At 40.9% G+C, this 23,842-nt stretch overlaps 1 protein-coding gene across 1 annotated transcript in view; it reads right to left on the bottom strand.

Annotated features, from left to right (window-relative positions):
• The window catches only part of lama2 (laminin, alpha 2), a 129,604-nt gene that overhangs the window by 81,292 nt on the left and 24,470 nt on the right, over positions 1–23,842 (bottom strand). The window contains exons 2-8 of the mRNA XM_063001777.1: positions 16,324–16,494; positions 13,615–13,727; positions 5,950–6,192; positions 3,935–4,114; positions 2,171–2,260; positions 1,902–2,019; positions 822–1,000 (exon numbers count right to left, since the gene is read on the bottom strand). Coding sequence (XP_062857847.1) covers positions 822–1,000; positions 1,902–2,019; positions 2,171–2,260; positions 3,935–4,114; positions 5,950–6,192; positions 13,615–13,727; positions 16,324–16,494 — 1,094 coding nt within the window. The remainder of the gene's footprint in view (positions 1–821; positions 1,001–1,901; positions 2,020–2,170; positions 2,261–3,934; positions 4,115–5,949; positions 6,193–13,614; positions 13,728–16,323; positions 16,495–23,842) is intronic.

Below are 23,842 nucleotides of genomic sequence, written 5' to 3'. Positions count from 1 at the left end.
CCAAAATCCTAAACAAAAAAAATTAAATAAAAAATTCAAACTACAAGAACAGGAAAACAAAATGAAAAATCTTACGCTGGATTAACCAACAGATACTTAAAATATTATATTAATATTTATATAATAATAATAATTATAGTAATTTTAATAATAATAATATTGAAATGATAATAATAATTATAGTAATTTTAATAATAATAATATTGAAATGATAATAATAATTATAGTAATTTTAATAATAATAATATTGAAATGATAATAATAATTATAGTAATTTTAATAATAATAATAATAATAATAATATTGAAATGATAATAATAATTATAGTAATTTTAATAATAATAATAATATTATTTAAATGATAATAGTAATTTTAAAAATAATAATATTTAAATGATATAATAATTACAGTAATTTTATAAATAATAATAATAATATTTAAATATTAATAATAACTATAGTAATTTTATGTGAATGATAATAGTAATTATAGTAATTTTAAAAATAATAATAATATAAAAATAATAATTATAGTAATTTTAATAATAATAATTATTATTATTGTAGTAATTTTAATAATAATAATAGTAATTTTAATAATAATAATTATTATTATTTTTATTGTAGTAATTGTAATAATAATAATAATAATAATAGTAATAATAATAATAATAATTATTATTATTATTATAGTAATTTTAATAATAATAGTGTCAATAAAAACAAAAACTATAGAAGAGTAAAAATAATAATAGTACAGATACAATTGTTAATGATCATAATAACAATAATTACCAGTGTACTAATGTAATGACACTCACCCCACGCGGTCGATAATACCCATCGATGCACGACTGGCAGTTAATTCCAGTAGTGTGGGCGGAGCAGTCAATACAGACCCCGCCCCCTTCATACTCGTTGTTGATATTCAAGCTTAGCTTAGCATCGGCCACTGTTTGATTATAGTAGCACTTGTCCGATTTACCGTGGCAGTTACACTCTGTCCAGACAGGAGAAAAATAAATCCAGTTACACAAGCGCTGAAACATTCAGAATTTAGTGAACACTTTTTGACAAGAGCCTGAACCAGCAACCTTCCAGTTTATAGTACAGTTCCTTAACCATTGAGCTAGCAATGATGCTAACAGATTAGCACTGTGCAATCTGAAAATAAAATAAGGTTTCTGTTGTAACTACTGTAATGTTTCTTGGTTCTGGAGGGGTTTAGATCACAGTGGGACTACTAATGTGTGGGTCAAATGAGATTCTGGGGGTTTGACTCTGCTGGGGGTTCTTTTGGTGTTCAGACATTATTGCTATTGACTTATATTGATTTTAAATAGAATAGAATAGAAAAGAACACCTTTATTTGTCATATATACATATACAGGTGTACAGTGCAATAAAATTCTTTCTTTGCATATCCCAGCTTGTTTGGAAGCCATTGTATGGCGCCCCTGGAGCAGACAGGGTTAAGGGCCTTGCTCAGGGGCCCAACAGTGGCTGCATGGCAGAGAAGACTCAAACCCTTAAGCTTTCAATTGATAGCCCAAAGCTCTACCCACTAGGCTACCACTGTCCCAAGAAGTATATATAAGCTAAAATCCACTTAGGTTCAGATTTTGTTTGATTCTGTTGGGGTTCTTGGGGTTTTAGGATCTCGTCTGTTCTGCTGAAATTTTTCTCTCAACTCTTCTTCTCAGACATAGTCAGTCATGTCCGTGTGGCCGCCCAGACGGTTGATAGCACAGCCGGTCTTCAAACTTAAAAGCTTAAGACTGATTAGACCACATTAGACCGATTGATTGGTGTTTGTATTTCTGTTGAATGTGTTTTGATAGTTTGAACCGTGCTGGTCGTATCTGTTGGTTTTTCATTGGTTCCTTTTTTGGTTCTCTTACTCTCACAGACGTGGCGAGTGAGGAAGGTTCCAGCCATCCAGGGTTTCTGGTTGTAGCTGGGACAGCAGCGATCGCAGCTTTCTCCACACGTGTTGTGTTCACATTCACAACCAAGTCTCTGAAACACACAAAACGTCAGTCATGTGATGGTACAAAGCTAATCTATAGTTATCTTACAGTTATATTTAAGTCAAGTGGATTAAACAGTGGATTAAAACACTTCTGTCACATTGTTAGCAATGAGCATGAATGATAGAGTATTTGATTACCTTGGTGACGTTGTTGAGTGGACAGGCTTTGGCGTGGCCATAACAGATACACATCCCACCCACTGATATGTCCTTAACAGAGTAATAATACTGCAGAGAAAAAACATAAACAATCCAGATTAGCGACAGCGCCTAGAACGAATAAGCGTTCATGCTAGCTGCTATGCTATAGTAAGCAGGCTCAGGCTAACGTGTATACTGGTATGAATGAATGTATGTAGTTAGGATGGTAAGAGGGCAGCTGTAACCTAGTGGTTAATGTACTGGACTAGTAATCAGAAGGTTGCCGGTTCAAGCCCCACCACAGCCAGGTTGTGCATGTTAGGCCCTTGAGCAAGGCCCTTAACCCTCAATTGCTTAGACAGTATACTGTCACAACTGTAAATCGCTTTGGATAAGAAGTGTCTGCTAAATGCTGAAAATGTAAAGTTGGCATTTTAAAACTTGACTGGTTGAATCACTTATTAGAACAAGGTCACTTGAGTTTCCGTACATGATTTCCTGTACACAGATCCTTTCCTACATGAGTTCTGCATCAGCCCGGTCCCTCTGCTCTAATCCTCATGCTAACCTGCGTATCTGCATTCTGAGCGCTGAACAGTCTGAGTGTGTGAATTACAGATTTTGTGACAGGAGGACGGCGTGGGCTGGTGTGTGAGAGTGAATAATGTAGCATGAGCAACAAGACACTAGAGAGTGTGTGTGATGAGAGGATGTGTGTGTGCAGGTGTGTGTGTGTATGTATGTGTGTGTATATATACATATATATGGAAATGATGTATATGTGTGTGTGTAATGTAGATGGTATGTCTCACTTTGGATGGATTACTTTTCTGTATAGTGGTATAATATATATCTCAGAATGTCTGTATCTGTGTGTGTGTACATATTTGTATATATATGTATGTGTGTGTGTCTGCCTGTGATGGACTGGTGCCCCATCCAGGGTGTTACTGTGTGCCTTGCGCCCATTGAAAAGCTGGAATAGGCTCCAGCAACCCCCCATGACCCTACCTGGATAAGCGGTTAAGAAAGTGAGTGAGTGTGTGGATCTGTGTGTATCTTTGTGTTTATCTGTGTGTATATAGGGCTGTGTGTGTATATTGGTGGGTATATCTGTGTGTGCATATGGTTGTGTGTCTGTGTGTATATATGCTTGTGTGTGTATCTGTGTATGAGTGTATATGTGTATATATTTATGTGTATGTGTGTCCGTGAGTATGTTTGTGTGTGTATCTATGTGTATATATTTGTGTGTATTTATGTGTGTATCTGTGTTTGTCAGTGTGTATGTGTGTGAGTGTATGTGTGTATATATTTGTGTGTATCTTTGTGCGTATCTGTGTGTGTATATACTGTATATGCTTGTGTGTATCTGTGTGTGTCAGTGTGTCTGTGTGTGTGTTGAACAGAAGGAGACGATTTCTTAATTACAGCGTGTTTTTTAATCAAAGCCCATCTGTCTGACACAGTCTCATAATCCAGACGGCGGCCTTGGTGGCGTGAGTAGTGGCCAGGTGTGTGTGTGTGTCTCATCTTCTCTGTCTGCATTTGTGAGCAATAACACTATTGTAGGTAATAAATATTACTCTGATTGGCACAGTGGGTGCTCATTATTATGAGAAATTTAATCCTATTTAAATTCACTGAATATGTTTGAGTATTTATTATTTATTTTCACAGAAAATTCTGCGAGTAAACAATGCACACATACCTCTCCTAACAAATATAGAAAACATTTAGACCTGTATTAATCATACACACCCGTCTAGAGACGATGGGGTCGATGTCTCTTTGGTCGTTGAGGCTGAGGGTCATGAGGTCAGCGTTGAGGGTTCGTATTCGTAGGAACTTTAATCGGATGTAGCGAGCAGTGGTGAAGCTCAGGAGGGTCGGTGATGGATTATCAGCACTGGGGCGTCCGTTTATCAGAGAGGTGTGAATCTATACGAATGAACAAAAATGAGAACAAGGGCTGGAGAACAGAGACAAATCAATATAAATGGACACATAGTTGGATAAATACATGGATAAACAGATGGGTGGATGGATGGATGGATAGACATACAAACAGACATGATGGATGAATAAATGCACTGATGGATGGATGGATGAATGGTAAATGCAAGGATAAATGGTTGAAGATATAGATGGATTAATTCCTGGATGGATGGATGGATGGATGGATTGAGAATGGATGGGTTGTGAATGGATGGATTGATGGAGATATAGGTGGATCAGTTCATGGATGAATGGGTGGTAAATGGAAGCATGGATGGATGGATAAATGGTGAATGAAAGGATAAATAGATATATAGGTGGATGAATTCATGGATGGATGGTGAATGGGTGGATGGATGTGAATAGATGCACTGATGGATGGTGAATGGATGGATGGATGGTGAATGGATGCACTGATGGATGGTGATATAGGTGGATGGAGATATAGATGGATAAATAAATAAACAAACAGACTGGTGTGTTGGTAAATGGATGTATGAACAAACAAATGGACAGTGACGGACGAATGAATGGATGCACTGATGCATGGATGGATGTGTGGTTGGATGGTTGAAGATATGTTGGGCCAGTGATAGCTCAGTGGTTAAGGTACTAGACTAGTAATCAGAAGGTTGCTGGTTCAAGCCCCGCCACCACCAAGTTGCCACTGTTGGGTCCCTGAGCAAGACCCTTAACCCTCAATTGCTCATCATGTTTAGCTCATTGTGTAAGTCGCTTTGGATAAAAGCGTCTGCTAAATGCTGAAAATGAAAATGAAAGTGAAGATATAAGTGAATAGATGTTAAATAAATGGATGGATGGATGAAAATATAGGTAAATAGATGTCAAATAAATGAATGGATGTTAAATAAATGGATGGATGTATGATGGAGATATAGGTGAATAGATGTTAAATTAATGGATGGATGGATGGATGGAGATATAGGTGAATAGATGTTAAATTAATGGATGGTGGGATGGATGGAGATTTAGGTAAATAGATGGACAAAATGCTTCCATCACAGAGCTTCCTCCAGCCTTCAGCAAGGTTTGAATAATAATAGTGATGCTAATGTAACTCTGCTCAAGGCCTGAGATCTGATCACAGCGCCACACCGACACAGAACCTCTTCATTCTTTTTTCTGCCCATTTGGTGCTTTCTTTGTCGTTTCCCTCACCTCCTCATCCTTGCATTCCCTACATCTTTTTTTTTTTTTAATAAAAAGCTTTTTTTTCCCTCCAAAGCAGTGATGGCTCTGTGCTCTGTAATGAAATGAGGAAAGGAAAGAAAGAAACTGCATTTTCCCTTGAAAATGTTTGTGTTGATAAATTTCATTTTGCCTGTAACTCAGACAGCATGTTTTGGGTTTGAGGTGTGAAAGGAAATGCCGCGTGTTCTCGGACAGAAACTCATCTTCACGTCCTGCATTACTGAAACTTTTGCTATTGAATTGTCAGGATGCCAGGCTCTTGTTTTGGAACATAACAGAAAATCTTTTCATGCTGGACTGTCAGCTGTACAAAAAGTGCTTCATTCCAAATTGAAGCCTTTTTTTGCTAATAAAATTCCACTTTGATAAATTTTTATTGAATATGTGTGATTCTGTCTGGGCTGCTAATAGAAATGTGATTTAATAAAATAATGTAATAAAAACAAGACTGATGCTTGATCAGAATGATTAGATTCTCTATGCTTGTGTACATTTGGTACATTTGTGTACATCTGACACAAATTCCTTCACTTTACAAGCTGGAACGTAAACACAGACCCTCTCACCTCTCCGTTCTCCAGCGGATGGATCTTGGAGTAAAAAGAGGTACAGATGACCTCGTCATCGTGTTTATAGGCTGGTGGTCCCTTCCTCGGGCTGATGTTGAATCTCGTGATGCATTCAGTGTCTGTGATGGCGTAGTACTGCCAGGGCATGAAGTTCTCTCCGTCCAGAGATCGCTCCAGGATCCAGTTTCCAGGCCGCGGCGAGTTCGCAGCTTTCAGGATAATGTACGCTATCTGGAACACCTGAAGATGGAGCAAGACGTTAAAGACATCTAGACAAACTCATCATCGTGATCTCTTAAATAATGTGCACTATCTGGTCAAAATTATAAGGACACCTGATCATGAGCATGTTAGATATTAAATTCCATAATTATAGCCATTTATTTTATCATTTTTTACTGAAATACCCAAACATAGTAACTGGAAATGGTGTCCACATACAGACATGGCTGAAAATATTGGCATCTTGAATTTTATTAAAATAAGAACTTCTAGGCGCCCAGATGGCGCAGAGGGATATTTCGCTTGCATACCAGCACAGAGTTTCCAAACTTCTTGGTTTGAAACTCGGTGTTGCCACCGGTCGGCTGGGTGCCATCTAGCGGACATAATTGGCAGTGCCTGCGGCAGATACTAATTGATATTTGTTTGTGCTGGTGGTTGTGCTTGTTGGAGAACAATATTAAAACATGGTGATAGAGGGAGCTGATATTGGTTTTCTGGAGAACATTGATTTTTATTAGAGTTTGGAGTGGGTGTTGGTGTTGGTGAAGAATTCAAATTTTTGATGGGGCAAATAAAATTATATATATACTGTATATTAATTTAATGGAACTTTTCAGGTCATCATAAAAACACATCCATGCAAACACATACAGCGGAATATTTCTGTGCCTCAGGTCTTTAGGTCCTCGGGTTCTTCATTGTACCATAAAACATGGTTATAACAATCAAAGCAGAATGCTAAAGTTTTCATATCTGTCAGCTGTGATTCTAATAGCTGAGCTAAAATTGAAGAGCAATTTAAAATGTGTCAGTGAAGCTTTATCCTCCAAAAAAGGCGTTTTATGTCACATCTTGACAGACAGAATGATCTTCCTTTCACTGGTGCTAATAATAATAATAATAATGATGGGAAAAAAATGATCCCTACAGCATCTCTTCAGACGTCTGTTTAATTTCCCTCAGATGCAACAGACACACAAACTTTTCTTTTAAAAATGTGTATAATTGATCAATCTTATATCAAAGTTTCTGTAGAAATAAATCAAACATGAATGCAAATCGCTCAGTTCACGATGATACACGATAAACATTATTTTTACATCCACCACCATCACTGTTCAGTCATACTGGGCTTCTGAAAACCAGAAAGCCCAGTTCAACAATCAGCGTTTAATTTTATCCTAATGGTGTTTAGTGGGGTCGGGGTCAGAGCTCTGTGCAGGTCATTAAAGTTCATCAAACCAAAGCAGATCACATCAAACCAAAACCAAATCAAACCAAACCAAAATAAATCAAGCCAAGCCAAATCAAATCAAGCCAAACCAAAATAAAACACACCAAACCAAACTAAAACAAACCAAACCAAAACAAATCAAGCCAAACCAAGACAAAGCAGATCACATAAAATCAAACCAAATCAAGCCAAACCAATCCAAAACAAACCAAAACAAACTGAACCGAACCAAATAAAATCAAGCCAAACCAAATCAATCCAAATCAAAACCAAACCAAACCAAGCCAAGCCAAACCAAGCCAAAAAAAAATAAACCAAACCAAACCAAACCAAACCAAACAAAACAAAGCAAACAAAACAAAGCAAAACAAGCCCAACCAAACAAATCATGTCTTTACGGACCTTTAAAAAAACCCATAAAATTATGTTTTTTAAACTTCTGCCAGAAAGTCGTACGTACATAATAAGTTTATAATAATTTTATACATCTGTTAACAGGTAGTGATAAAATAAAATAATTAGAAGAGGTGTCCACATATTTATGATTATACAGTGTATGTAATAAAGTGAATAGATTTTTTACAGCTTGTGTTACTCCTGAACTGATGTGTAGGTCATGAAGATGGAGGAGAGTCTTGCTTTTCAACATGAAGAAAGGATAAAGGATCAGGGACAGAAAAAGGGCACGGACATAAAGAAGCAAAAGAAAAGCTCCAATTTCCCATGATCCTCCTCTCTCTGGCTCTATTCATGTAGGAACACCCGCGGGAGAGGTGATGGAGTTACAGTACGGCTTTACCTCTATCTGCTCTATCTCTAGGTGGGTGGGTATGTGTGAGATGGGTATCCTGTAGCATGGCGCTTAGGGGCACTGTGACATTCCAGTCTGCCTTCAAAAGAAAAGAAACGTAATAAACGTTGGCGTCTTTTTAGTAGCTTTATATAAAAAAATGCCCGTCAGGTCAAAGAGTACAAAAATGCAGTGACAGCGCGGTTCAGTTTCTCTATTTCTTATATTTTCTACAGGAGTTTTATCACCTTCAGTGGTTTCTATTATAATACAAAATCTATGGCTCTGAGCTGGACATGATTGTAGGAAGAACCTTGGTCAGGGTGGTAAATGCATCCAGCTACAGGAACATCAGTGCAGACAAACTCAGACAGCAACAGTTTACCTCTGAACATGACAATGACCCAAAGCATACAGCCAAAACAAGCCTGGAGTGACTTTAGGACGAGTCTCAGACTTCTCAGACATTCTTGGAAAAACCTGAAGATGGTAGTTCACAGACACATGATGGATCTTACAATGATCCACCATGAAGAATGGGATAAACTGCCCAAATCCAGCTGTGTAAAGCTTGTAGGAACGTATCCGAAAAAGAGCAGGTGTCCCAATACTTTTGTCTACGTATTTTTTTCCTTCGCTGTTGGTTTCTGTCTGAATTAAAGTCACTTCAAGGTAAAAATAGACGTACGTACACCTAAAGCTACATGTCTACATGAGAAGACACTATAATAAAAATAAACTCTTTATTTCCGTCTCTCAGCATCGAGAACGTCTGATTCTACCCGAGTCCCAACAGATTGCACCAGAAACAGAACAGAAGTTCCAAACTCTGCTACTGACAAACTATTGCTTTTAATTGGGCCGCTTACATTGATGACAGACGAGCAGATGCACAGTTCACATCCTCGTTTTTATTTAAAAACGCTTAATAAATAAATAATGAAATAGTGGAACCTTGCTGGAGAATTTCCTGGTGGAGCACTTATCATCAACCCAAGCTCACATAAACAGATGTGTTTATCTTCGGCGGCGGTGGAGATGCTGGCGTCGAGAAAAAGGAGCTCGGAAATCCTTGAACATCAGAATAAAAGAACGGCTTAAATGATGCTGACTTCAACGTTCGTCTGAAGTTAATTTGGAACGATTACATTTGGAATGTTGCTCAGCTATTAAACATCGCTGTTTAAAAATAAATCTAATGAAATATTCATATTAGTTCTTCAGGGCCGGAGAGGAAACCCAGTCTGTCACGTTCTGCTGAGAGGAGGGGGGTCAAACGTGTGGAAAAATCATCTGAATGTGTTCAGACAAACTGATAACCTAAATAAAACTACGCTCAAGGAAAGTGGAAAAGTGTATCTGTGTGTGTGTGTGTGTGTGTGTGTTTGGGCTATGAGCTACAAAGAATGGAGACTAATGACCCACTACTGCCATCCACAGCGCACAGGAGCAATGGGACACATACGTCTAATGACTGATGACTCTGTGTGTGTGTGTGTGTGCGATTATTCAAATTTCCACCCCAGTTCCAGCCTAAGGATAACGAGGGGCGCTGATGACACGGCCTATAATGTAACATTACTTTATCACACACACATACACACACACACACACACACACAATGAAGCCTGTAAGCAAAATGTGTCTTAAAAAGATCTTAAAAAGTTTATTATGCGAAAATGAAACACACACACACACACAGCTGTGTTATCAGCCGAGTGGGCATCTACTGGGGATGGCAGATGCCATGTGATGGATTGGCGCCCTGTTTACGGTGTTTGCCTTGTGCCCACTGTATTCAAGGGCATCCGGATTCGCCACGGCCCTGACCAGGATTGATGCTCATGTTGCGTATACTGGAGAACACAAAGGTGTGGTGTTATCAGCCAAGTGGGCATCTACACAGACATGATTGGCTGTGTCTGAGGGGGGTGACTGAAGCCAATCGATGGTTTGTTGCCCTGTTCAGGGTGTGTTTGCCTAGCGCCCACTGTGTCCTTGTGGAACCGGATTTGCCACGGACCCTGACCAGGATTGGTGCTCACGTTGTGTATACAGGAGAACACGCACACACACACACACATAATGAAGCCTGTAGGCAAAATGTGTCTTAAAAAAGATCTTAAAAAGTTTATTATGCAAAAAGGAAACACACACACACACACACACACACACACACACACACACACACACATATTGAGCTGTGTTACCAGCTGAGAGGGCATCTACACATGATTGGCTATGTCTGAATGGGGTATGGCCAAAGCCCTGTGATGAATTGGCACCCTGTTCAATGTGTTTTTGCCTTGCACCCACTGTGTCCTGGTGGAACTGGATCTGCCACGGCCCTGACCAGGATTGATGCTCTTGTTGCGTATACTGGAGAACACACACATTAGTGTATTTGGTGTTTGGTGTATTAGATGAGATCACACACACACACACACACACACACACACACTCACACACATGATCTAAGCAGTGTTAGGCATGTTGGCTCTGATCTTCATGCTTTCAGTCTGATTTCCAACCCGGCACTTCAAACACTCTGGTCGCCGTGGACACAACATGACAGGTTGCCAGGTGATTATCACCCTGGTGACAGCCTGTTGGTGGTTGAGTGATGGGAACGTCATGTCAGATTAAGCACAGTAGCAAACGTACAGAATTACCGTGACGACGAGGACCGTAACCGCACCATCATGTTACCCTGTCAGGGATTAATTATTCACGTCCGGTGTTTCTGACTGGCACTGGACACACCACGGCCCTGATCAGAATAATACTTTGTTTTAAAATTAACAAATCATTGTTTTGTCGTCTATTTGCTTGTTGAGTAAAGTGTTGTTGGATGAAACAGAACGCCGATTATTTTATTAAATAAGTGACTTGATGTATTTCCTCTCCATCACTGCTGTTCATTAGGTCAGTTTGACCCGCTGTATCACATTCACTCAGATTCACACTGAAAAGCATCTATCATTCCTTCTGTGCTCCAATATTCCTCACAGCTCAGAATGACAGCGTGAGTTCTGCTCTCACTCTTTCACTTTCCTTTATCAGCTGTAATGGAGGTTTGTATTGAGTGGCTCTATTATCAAACCTGCTCTGGAAATGTTCGCTTCCTTTCACGAATAATCGCAAAAAGCAGAAACGATAAAAAACGGTTAAAAGTGTCTGGACCCGACGTTAAAAAATAAAGATAATGGCACTCGGGTGGCGCAGCGGTAAAATACTCAAGTATCTCAAGTCGAATCTCAGCTCTGCTATCAGCCGGCCGGGCACCTGCACAGACACACGATTGATTGTGTTACTGGAGAGGGAGGGACAACGGGCACTAGGGCAATTACGACCCAGACCGGTCAAGGCGCCTGCACAGGGGGCGGAACAGAGGTCGCTTGTCATAGGGTAACAAATGTTCAGATTGTCAAATTTCCCCCTGAATAGGATATCTAAGGTATATCTAGGTTTTTTTTCAGTTCTGTATATACACTGACCTGGCATAACATTATGACCACCTCCTTGTTTCTACACTCACTGTCCATTTTATCAGCTCCACTTACCATATAGAAGCACTTTGTAGTTCTACAATTACTGACTGTAGTCCATCTGTTTCTCTACATACTTTTTTAGCCAGTATCACCCTGTTCTTCAATGCTCAGGCATAGAGAGCATATTATTTGGGTGGTGGGTCATTCTCAGCACTGCAGTGACACTGACATGGTGGTGGTGTGTTAGTGTGTGTTGTGCTGGTATGAGTGGATCAGACACAGCAGAACTGATGGAGTTTTTAAACACCTCACTGTCACTGCTGGACTGAGAATAGTCCACCAACCAAAAACATCCAGCCAACAGCACCCTGTGGGCAGCGTCCTGTGACCACTGATGAAGGTCTAGAAGATGACCAACTCAAACAGCAGCAATAGATGAGCGATCGTCACTGACTTTACATCTACAAGGTGGACCGACTAGGTAGGAGTGTCTAATAGAGTGGACAATGAGTGGACATGGTATTTAAAAACTCCAGCAGCGCTGCTGTGTCTGATCCACTCATACCAGCACAACACACACTAACACACCACCACCATGTCAGTGTCACTGCAGTGCTGAGAATGATCCACCACCTAAATAATACCTGCTCTGTGGTGGTCCTGTGGGGGTCCTGACCATTGAAGAACAGCATGAAAGCAGGCTAAAAAAGTATGTAGAGAAACATAAAGACTACAGTCAGTAATTGTAGAACTACAAAGTGCTTCTATATGGTAAGTGATAAAATAGACAGTGAGGTGGTCATAATGTTATGCCTCATCGGTGTATGTATTTTGTAATAAGTGAAGCCAACCTAACCCTATTAGTATGGACACAGAGAAGTTAGAGAAGTTCCCAGTTTTAGTCAATCAGTTAATTTTTCAAACAATATTACGAAATTAGGAGGCCGTGAAACCACCAAGTTGCTGTAAGTGTATTTTTGACCCAACAGATTTTTAATAAATAAATAAATAAGTACATTTCTGAAAGATCTCAGGGACACAGACGTTTGTCAGTCACATAAAAAGAACAGTCGTAGAAATGTTCAGCATCACAGGACAGCCATTAAATCCATGTCTCTCACAAGTGTGTGTAAACGCTTAAAACTGTCTGGAATTAAATCATTTTTTTGATGAAGTTTGTTTATGTTCCACATTTCCAGGAACACGTCCCACCTGAGGAAACCATATCTGCTGTGAACTCATCCGACTGGAACCCCCCCAAAAACTCCCCCTGATTAGTTCTGCATCAGATCAGAGACTCACCAGAGTGAAATGTGTGTATGAAATATGTATGAATGAAATATTCCAGTAGTGGAGAGAGTCACATCTGGATACTGTAGAACAGCCAGATGTTCTGTTTTATTTAAAACCAGCAGAACAAAAACAACCCTGATGTTTCCAGATTAATAATTCAGATTTGTCTTAATAATTAACGTTAGTAGGTTCCTGTGTGGAATTTGCATGTTCTCCCTGTGTCTGGGTAAGTTTCCTCCAGGACCCCACAGTCCAGACATGCAGTCAGGCCACTAAAAAGTGTGTGTGTGTTGGCTCTGTCATGGACTGTGGTAACCTGTCCTGGGTGTTTCCTGCCTTTCGCCCAGTGAATCAGACCCACTGCAACCCTGACCAGGATGAAGTGATAGTAAAACAGACAATGAATGAATGAATGATTAAGGTTAGAACCAGGTTTAGATTCTGGTGTTCAGGTGAAGTTCAGGTCAGAATTATTATAAGCTTAAATAAACTTCTTTTTATTCCATTAAATTCCATCATTTTTTTTATTCCAAATTTGACCTTGTAATTTTTATGTCATGATTTTTGAATGTTCTCTTTGATGTGAGAGCGTTTCCTCATGTTTTCCTCAGTGTTTGTGTTGATCAAACCTGCTGCAGGTTGAGTGTGATGGTAATGTAATGGTAGTCCATGCCGTTCTTTATGCTCGGGCTCTGCCACCACCGGTTAGTTCCGTCGATGGCGTACTCGATAGGGTGTCGCTCTGCACAAAGAGAACAAAAGAATAAACGTCTACATTATATAAGAACTTCTTTCAGATCTAATGTTTTCTGTTCTGTGTCTGGTATGTTCTGTTTATACTGTTTTATTCTGCTCTGTTCTGCTCTGTTATGTGATACTCTTTTGTTCTGCTCTGTTAGGTTTTGTTCTGTTCTGTTTCATTCTTCTTTGTTCTGTTCTGCTCTGTTCTGTTCACCTCTGTGATGCTCATTTCTGCTTTGTTCTGTTCTGCTCTGTTAAGTTCTGTTCTTACCCGTTCTGTTCTAAACATGACACCAAGAGACTGCAGTGCATCATCAAGTCTGCAGAGAGGACCATTGGTGTAAAGCTGCCCACACTGCTGGATCTGCTTGCCTCCAGAACCAGGAAGCGTGCAGAGAAAATCATCACTGACCCGTCTCACCCTGGCCACCATCTGTTTCGACGCCTTCCATCAGGCCGACGCTTCAGCCACATGAAGACCCGAACGACCAGGCTACAGAGAAGCTTTTATCCAAACTCCATTATGCTCATGAACAATTGAACACTATTGAACTGATAATGCTCAGGATACTTGCTGTTCTGTTCTGTTCTGCTCTTTGATGCTCTGTTCTGCTGTTCTGTTGTTCTGTTCTGCTCTGTTCTGCTGTGTTCTGCTCTGTTCTGCTGTTCTGTTCTGCTCTGTTCTGTTTTGCTCTGTTTCGCTCTGTTACTTTCTGCTCTGTTCTGCTGTTCTGTTCTGCTCTTTGATGCTCTGTTCTGCTGTTCTGTTCTGCTCTGTTCTGCTGTGTTCTGTTCTGTTCTGTTCTGCTGTTCTGTTCTGCTCTGTTCTGCTGTGTTCTGCTCTGTTCTGCTGCTCTGTTCTGCTCTTTGATGCTCTGTTCTGCTGTTCTGTTTTGCTCTGTGATGCTGTGTTCTGCTCTGTTCTGCTGTTCTGTTCTGCTGTTCTGTTCTGCTCTTTGATGCTCTGTTCTGCTGTTCTGTTCTGCTCTGTGATGCTGTGTTCTGCTCTGTTCTGCTGTTCTGTTCTGCTCTGTACTGCTGTGTTCTGTTCTGTTCTGCTGTTCTGTTCTGCTCTGTGATGCTGTGTTCTGCTGTTCTGTTTTGCTCTGTTCTGTTTGGGTGTTCTGTTCTGCTCTGTTCTGTTTTGCTCTGTTTCGCTCTGTTACTTTCTGCTCTGTTCTGCTGTTCTGTTCTGCTCTTTGATGCTCTGTTCTGCTGTTCTGTTCTGCTCTTTGATGCTCTGTTCTGCTCTGTGATGCTGTGTTCTGCTGTTCTGTTCTGCTCTTTGATGCTCTGTTCTGCTGTTCTGTTCTGCTCTGTGATGCTGTGTTCTGCTCTGTTCTGCTCTGTACTGCTGTGTTCTGTTCTGTTCTGCTGTTCTGTTTTGCTCTGTAATGCTGTGTTCTGCTCTGTTCTGCTGTTCTGTTCTGTTCTGTGATGCTTTGTTCTTTTTTGCTCTACTTATTCTGGTTTTGTTCTCTGTACTATTTTATCACATGCTGCGTCTGCGTTTACTCTGTTCTGTTGTACCATGTCATTTTGTTCTTGTCTCTTTTGTTCTGTTGAGTTCTCTTGTGATTTATTGCCCTGTTTGTTCTGCTGGTTCTGTTTTTTTGTTCTTTTTTCTTGTTCTGATCTGTTCTGTTCCACTGGATTACACTCCTGTATTATTCTGTTCTAATCTGCTGTGTTTACTTTGGAAGGATTTAGTTTTCACTTTTATTTTACTGTAATTAATTCCACATTGTTGTTAATTGTTAAATAAATTGTCTAATGAAAAAGTGACCATGAAGTTTGACATATTATTAGAAAATTTGCAGAGTTGATGAAATATCTGGTATTATTTTAACATTTTGAACTTGTTGTATTGGCGTGTTTAACCGTCGTGTTCTGTTTGCTGTTTCTTGAGATTCCAGAGTCTCTTCAACAGCTCACAAAATATTTCAATCAGCCTGAGACGTTTATATTGATATTGTGTTTCAGACACCCCTCTTATTTATACACTTGATTAATGCCAATAGATTTTTAGTTTCTGTCTTGTGTTGAGGGTACAGCTGACTTACACACACACACACACACACACACACACACACACACACACACACACCCTTTACAAAGTCTCCAGCCTCTTTCTCTCTCCCCAGTTAATTCGGTTCATTAATGTGCTTAATTCTGAACTCAGCGTAATTTTATTTTACCCACACACCACTGGGGTCTTTGAGACCCCAAACAACAAGGCAGTAAAATCCATGCCAACAGAACACAGGGGTTAAACAAGAGTGTGTAAATTATCCAGCTGTAATAATAATAAAAGAACAGAATCAATGAATAATTTAACAGTGAATTAGAACAGAATTAGAACAGAACTGCATCCCTGTACAGACGAGTGTGTGTGGGTCAGTGTGCTCATCTGTTCTACACATGCACTACATGGTCACGCAACAAGTGACTGACACACTCCAGCACTGTGTGTGTGTGTGTGTGGACATTGATTTTTGGAATGCACGGATTTATGAGCTCAAATGAGCTTTGATGAGAGCATCAAAATGGATTAGCTACACAGCCTCCTCTCAGAGTGTGTGTGTGTGTGTGTTTACCGTACGATCTCTCACTCTTCAGGTTACACACTCTGCACTGCGGGTTTCGGACCGGTTGACCCGGTACATGCTCCACCAGTTTGCAGTACAGTTCATGTTTTTTCTCTCCACACGTAGCATTCGCTGTGATCTCGGCCATCGACGCCAGATTCAGCACGGCTGGGAACAAACCTGCACACACACACACACACACACACACACACGTTAGTACACAATGTACAACAACCCTAATGTGTCCTGATATGTACAGTAAAACAGAAACAGGAACCATTGGTACTGGAAATAGTTACAGGGAAAAAGCTTTGGTACTGGGACTAGCAGATTTGGTTTTGGAACTAGAAACTGGTGTATTTGTACTGAACCTGGTACATTTAGTGGTGGAACTGGGCTTTTGGGTACCAGAATTTATAAATTTAGTATTGAAACTGGGACCTTTTGAACTAAAACTGGTAGTAATGGTTCCTTAGTTACTGGAAAAGAAACTTTGATACTGAAACTGGTACATTTGGTTGTGAAACTAACATATTTGATACAGGAACTAGTAACTTAGCTACTACAATGACAATTTGTGGTAATGTAATTAGATTTTTAGTGTTAAAAATGGAACGTTTGATACTAAAAGTGGTAGCTTTGATAATAAACTGGAATCTTTGGTACTAAAAGGGGCAGTTTTTATACTAAAACTGGAACCTTTGGTACTAGAAGTTGGAGCTTTGATGCTGTAATTTAAGCCTTTGGTACTAAAAGTGGCAGATTTGATACTGAATTGGAACCTTAAAGTGGTAGCTTGGTACAGAAACCGGTATATTTGGTACTGGAACCAGTACAGTGACCGGCAATGTATGTAAAACTCTGAGTACATGAAGAACCTGATTTAGTTCCTGTTGAAGCTACAAAACCAAAGTGAGCCTCTGATTTACATGTAAGCTGTACTAATGGATTAACTGGAGCAGAATGGTCAGTTAATTCCACAGCCTGACCACACCATGTCCACTCCACAAAGCAACATAAACATGAAGCTTGTGGTGTGACCGGTCCTTAGTATTTTCCCTGTATAACCACAGTAATAAAATCAAAGTGGGGACCACATGGTGTGGGTTCAGTCTGGGTTTGAATGGAATCCGGAGTGAAGAGTGTTTAACCAGTGAGATGTTCTTCAAAAGAAAAGACCAAACACACACCCCTGTTGTTCCCCTCAGACATCACACAGAAACCCCCGACTGTGTGTGTGTGTGTACAACGCAGTCTGCTCTTCAAAATCACTACCAGCTGTTCAGCCAGATGTTGCTGCAACATCTACATCTAAGAACATCTGACACACATACATACACACACACACACACACACACACACACACTGGCATGACTTGTAATATTCAAGCACTGAAAGAGGAAGCTGTAAAAATAAAACGGATGTGCTGTACTATTGGTACCCCAAAAAAAACAGCTACCCAAATGTAGCACAGGTACACTGGTCACTGGTACCTTGAAACTCAACATCAACTGGTTCTGGGAGTGGTGTTGAGTTTAAAAGACGTTGAGTTTCAAGGTATATTTTCCCATAAGGATGTATGAGAAACCTGTTTTATCTGGTGAACTGCATATACTGTATTTTAGTCTAATGTACAATAATGGGGTAGTTTTTGACACTAATACACTGAAAATAATAAAAATTCAGAGATGTTTAGTGTTCCTGTGTCGTTCTTTAGTCACATAAAGATTATTTTTAATTATAAGAGTTTTAGACTCTTGGAAAAGCTGATTCTGATTCTCACAATTTCTCAGCACCCTGAGCTATAAGACAAGTTTAAAAGTGAAACAGGGAGGAAAATCCAGATAAACACAGATACATGTGGAGCTTTCAGACTGAATCTGAAGACTATTCCACACAAATGCAGATTCGTCTCATGTTCACACTTTGATGATGTTTAAAAGCCGAGCGCTGAACAAAGTCAGAGTCGCACACATGTTGAGTTCAAGGGTACAAATTTCTCAACGAAGGGCGTCCAGTCTCAAAGATTTCGAGTTCAGGGGACGTCGAGTTTCAAGATACCACTGTACTTTATTTGGCTACAAATATGTGGACACACTGACAAGGTGTTTCAGCCACACACACTGCTTATTAATGTACATATGTACAAAGTTAGATGTTTCCAAATTTGAGACCACAGCTCGGAGATGATCCTGTCTGTTCCAGCGTGACTGTACCCCTGTTCACAAAGCAAGGTCTAGTTATTTTGGTGTAAAGGAACTTGGTTTGAAGGACTGCTGAGACCCCTGACCACCCCTAAAAGACCTTTAGATGAACTGGAACCTTCAGGCTTTTTGACCAATACCAGTGCCCGGCCAATGCAGCTTTGACTGAATGGGCACAAATTCCCACAAAAATGTGAGAAGCCTTCTTGGAAAAGTGGCTTTTATAGCTAAGAAGATCACAGAGATGTGACTCGATTTTAATAGCATTTGTTTTTTAAATAAGCTCGTGATCAGGTGTCCACATACTTTTGGCTATACAGTGTACATTCTAACACAAACACGACCCATGCTGAAGGTTGCAAATGCTAACAGTGTTTAAATAGAGGGACGTGAGCAGTAAAGAACGACCCGATGAAAAGCTGGATGAGAGAATTTCATATGAATGCAGTGAAAGATGTGATTAGCGCTCATGTAAATGCTGAGCGATCTGTAGCTATGTGAAGGACGTCGTGTGCATCTTAATTTAACGCGTTACTAAAGAAGTGCACGGGGTAAAGGAATGAATTCATCTGGACTCTTTTATAGAATCCTGTTCATGTTCATCATCGCAGAGATTCAGTATTTCATTACAAGGACACGCTCACATAAACGCTATATTTTTATAAAGAACGCGTTATGAGGACCAACGTTTATTTCAAACACGTACAGACAGCAGACAGACATCAAACATTCTGGAGAAATACACGGCAAAGATGATTTAGTTTTTTGTTTGTTTGCACCAATAGATGAGTCTATCCACACAGATCAGACAGAGACTTTTATTTAAATGAAGGTAAAACGTCACATTTTAATTTTTGTCCCATTTACCCTATTTGGTGTGGAGTCCATTAGAGACACTGAGTTGCCCTATAGGTGAATGTGTGTGTGTGTATGTGTGTCTGCCCTGCGATGGACTGGTGCCCCATCCAGGGTGTTACTGTGTGCCTTGCGCCCATTGAAAAACTGGGATAAGCTCCGGCACCCCCACCCACCCCCACCCGTGTGTGTGTGTATGTGTGTGTGTGTGTGTGTGTGAGCTGTAGTATTTTTTTATGATGGTTCAGGGCCAAGCTGAATTAATGCCAGATGTGTTGGAGCTGTAATATCTGCTTACGAGACAGTGTGTGTGTGTGTGTGAGTAAGTGTGTGTGTGTGTGTGTGTGTGTGTGTGTGCCAGTAGTCCTCCTGCAGGGAAACGCTGTTCTACTGACGGTCATAAATGGATCAATTTCGTATCACACACACACACACACACCACACACACACACTTTAGTTTGTAAGGCCGGTACGGCCGGTGACCCGTCTCGTTGTTATGATTAAGGGCTTGGTTGGCGTGTTTTGTCATTTAGAAACAACACACACACACACACACACACACACACACACACACACACACACAAGAGACCTGCACTGCTCCACCTGGAAATCGAACCCTTGCTGTGAGGCAACAGTGCTACCCACCAAGCCACCCTCTGTTCCAATTTGCATTTTCAATTGCACTTTTTACTAAATGGGAGCAAATTCCAACAGACACAGTCCAAAGTCTGGTGGAAAGTAGCTGGAAAAGGAAAGATGAGCAACTTCATATTAATGCTACTGCTTCAGGATGTCTAGGAGCAACAACAGCTCAGTGAAGAAAGCACACGAAACCAGACAGTGCTGGAATAACGTCAGCACAAGCTGTTATTCAGGAGCTTCAAGGATTTCCAAGATTTACACTTTTAGGTGTAAAGAACACCACTGTGGGACACTGAAGCTGAGGAAGCACATTCTCCGGAGTGAAAAATCCCACTTCAATATCTGACTAATGGCTGTGAGTTTACTTGATGCCAAGGACCCATCCAATGTAGTCATTTCCTACTCCTCACTGTGAACATGCTGCTGCTTGGACAACCCCCGGATCACCACACGCCCACTTCCAATACATCCAGTCTGGGACCGCTTTTTATCACCTGCCAGTGTTGGGTTTCCCAGTATCACAGCAGCAGCGGTAAGACACGCTGTCCAACCTTCCCTCCATCTAACACGCCAACTGCACTGTGCCCAGTCATTTTAGAACACCCCTCACCCCCCCCCCCCCCCCGCCCCCGGACCCTGACCAGGCAAACACTGTAATAAAATAAATAAATGAAATTCTAAAAGTGAGCTTGATGGGAGCGAACACTGACGTCCTTTTCCTCCGTTTAAGCAGTAAAATGTTCTGCACTGCGGGACTCGTTTAAGAGCAATTAGGAAGCAGCACTTTCAATTAAAAGCTCTCCGTCGCTCGGCAGTCAACGTTTCTACTCTTAAAAAGACCCTGTCTTTAGAAAAAGGGTCTCGCCGCTCAGCGCTGTGAAGTCACCGCGCGAGGTTAATGCTGTTCTACTCCAACAAAAGAACTCCAACAAAAAAGAATCAAAAATACGTCTGATGGTCAAAAATTCACACCTTCTACCACAGTAATACAGATTTCAAAGAGGGATGGACGTCATGTTCTGGATCTTGTGATGCTTTTACATTCCTGCTTCTCTTAAAAAAAGAAACTGATTATAAATCACTCTGTAGGGGCAAAAGTATTGGGACACGCCTTTTAATTATTGAATTCATGTGTTTCAGCCACAACAACAATTGCAAACAAGTGTAATAAATCAGTTATAGAAAAGAAATGATAAGCTTCTAACTTTGCAACAGCAGTTTAGGGAAGGCCCTGCTCTGTTCCAGCACGATTGTACCCCTGTGCACAAAGCAAGACATGAAGAAAAGCCTGGCTTAAAATGAAACTCCAGTGTCCAGCACAGAGCCCTGACCTCAATCCTACTGAATAGCTTTAGAATAAACTGGCACATCAGTGCCCAGCTATACATACATACATACTCTTTTGAATGAATAGGCACAAATTCCCACAGACATCCTTCAAAGTCCTGGTTTTCTAGCTAAAATGACCATTGTTTGGTAAAACAGAATGTCCAACAAGCCCATGGTCAGGTGTCCAGATACTTTAGCATTATACAGCATGTAGACACATGAACACAAGCCTGCTGGACATCCTTATTCTACTGTAACAAGTGGCCTTAAAATTAAGGACAGTGTTAAATCTGAAAGGGATTTCTACAAGATTTTGTAGTATGTCTATAGGAATCTGTGCATTTGTGCCCCTGTACCCTATTTATTAATACAGTGACCCCATAAGACCCCACTGAGCAGATGACGTTTGGGTGGTGGATCATTCTCAGCACGCTCAGCATGGTTTGGTAGGTAGGGGCGAGCAGTTGGATGAAGAGTGTAGTTTTCCTTGACAAAATAAAAAGCACCACATCAAACATCATACTCGCTACTCCTCGGGGCAACAGCGTATCTGACTGGCTTCTCCGCCAGATCTTTTGTTCTCTGTCCGAATGGCAGCAGCATTCTGGTGGTACCTGTTACGTAGGGTGACTATATTTTGGTTTTCAAAAAAGAGAACACATGGCAGGATGGCAGCATGGGTCAGACACCTGCACTGGGTGGAAGGTTTGGTCCCCAGGGGGGGATTGGAAAAGTAATGTCATGAAACTGGTGGCACCATGGCAATGTGTATAAAGTAGAGGTTAAAATATTTGACAAACATTCATCTGTAGCTGTTATGATGCTTCATGGTGTGTGGCATGGTGGCTAAGTGGGTAGCACTGTCGCCTCACAGCAAGAAGGTCCTGGGTTCGACAAAAACACTGATTTTTTTTGTAATTCGTCTGTGAATTTTTATTTGCACTTGAGTATTTTTTAAGAGAAGTGTGAGGAGGTGAGACCTAAAGATAAAGGTGAAATCGGTGCAAGAACATGCAGACTAAGTCGCTCAGGTGGCACAGCGGTAAAACATACACTGAACACCAGAGCTGGGATCTCGAATCCATTGTATCGAATCTCAGCTCTGCCTGCCGGCTGGGCTGAGCAGCCACATGAACAACGATTGACCTTTTGTTCAGATAGGGGTGGGATATTAAAAAGCTGGATAGGGTTTTCTCTCTCATAACTAATGCAATTACGACATCTGCTGGCTAATTGATGGCGCCTGCTGATAGATGGGAGAAGAATGCTCTCAGGGTGTGTCTCTCCGTACACTCGTCAAAGTGTAGGTGACAAAATGCATACGGCTGCTGCCCATGTGTCGGAGGGGAAGTGGGTTAGCTTCGTTCTCCTCAATCAGAGCGGGGATCGGCATTGGTGGAGAGGAAGCATGACGCAATCGGGCAATTGGATGCGCTAAAAGGGAGAAAAAGGGGAGAAAATGCATAAATAAAAAAATATATATATATATATACAGTTTATATATATAAAAAAACACACAGACTGCCAAAGCCGAATCCTGGACATTTTTGGTGATTTAAAAATCCCCTCCGGATGCATTTTTAGGTCTAAAAAAAGAAGACAAGTCCGGCAGGAAAAAGAGGACATAAGGTCACCCTACTGTCACGGGCCCCCTCGTGTCTGAGGTTTATTCCTGGATGTTCTCCACGTTTCCTGACGATCACGTTTCTCCGTTAAATAATAACAATAATGATATTCTCACATCATTCTTTCCATTCTGTTTTTATCTCTTTTTTCTGCGAGTATTTTAATCTCTTTAATCCTCTCCCCGTCCGTCCCCGCGCCTCCCGTCCTCGTCCCATCCATCTGAATTTTTCTCCCAGCCCCGGATCGATATCAGTGCTGATGTCTCCGCTGTGTTTTGCTGATTCCTCATCCGATTTGACAAAACTAATTATAGTTTCATGCTGAGCTGACGGTCGAGAAGAGGCTCGGCTTTAAAGAGATGAATCCCTCCGTCCCTGCTCGTCCCGCTCGCCGCTTCATCTGTCATCCTGGACCTGACGTCGCTGCTTTCTCCCACCGTCAGCAGAGTCGACTTCTCTGTGCCCATATATAGAGATAGATGACTGCAAGGCAAGTGGGTCCAATTCATTGGGCAAAAGGCAGAAGGCAGGAAACACCCCGTCTCGACACACACACCGTCTCGACAGGGTGACCTGTCTGGGGTGTTTCCTGCCGTTTGCCCAATGAAAGCACAAAGCAGAGATAAAACATCTTGCCTTGCACTCATCTAGCCCTATATATGGGCACAGAGAAGTCGACACTGCTAATGGTGGGAGCTCAGTGAAGAAACCACACACTTTGATTCCTGAAATAACGTCAGAACCAGGAATGGTTTAGACCTTTAAGTGTAAAGCACACCACTGTTGGACACTGGAGCTGTAGAACCACATTCTCTGGAGTAAAAAGTGTAGGTTTAGTTGATGCCAAGAAGCCATCTGAGTATGTTGCACGAG

This window comes from Trichomycterus rosablanca, chromosome 9 (assembly GCF_030014385.1).
Source record: "Trichomycterus rosablanca isolate fTriRos1 chromosome 9, fTriRos1.hap1, whole genome shotgun sequence".
NCBI classification, from domain to species: Eukaryota; Metazoa; Chordata; class Actinopteri; order Siluriformes; family Trichomycteridae; genus Trichomycterus; species Trichomycterus rosablanca.
This window is presented reverse-complemented; position numbering and strand designations above follow the sequence as displayed.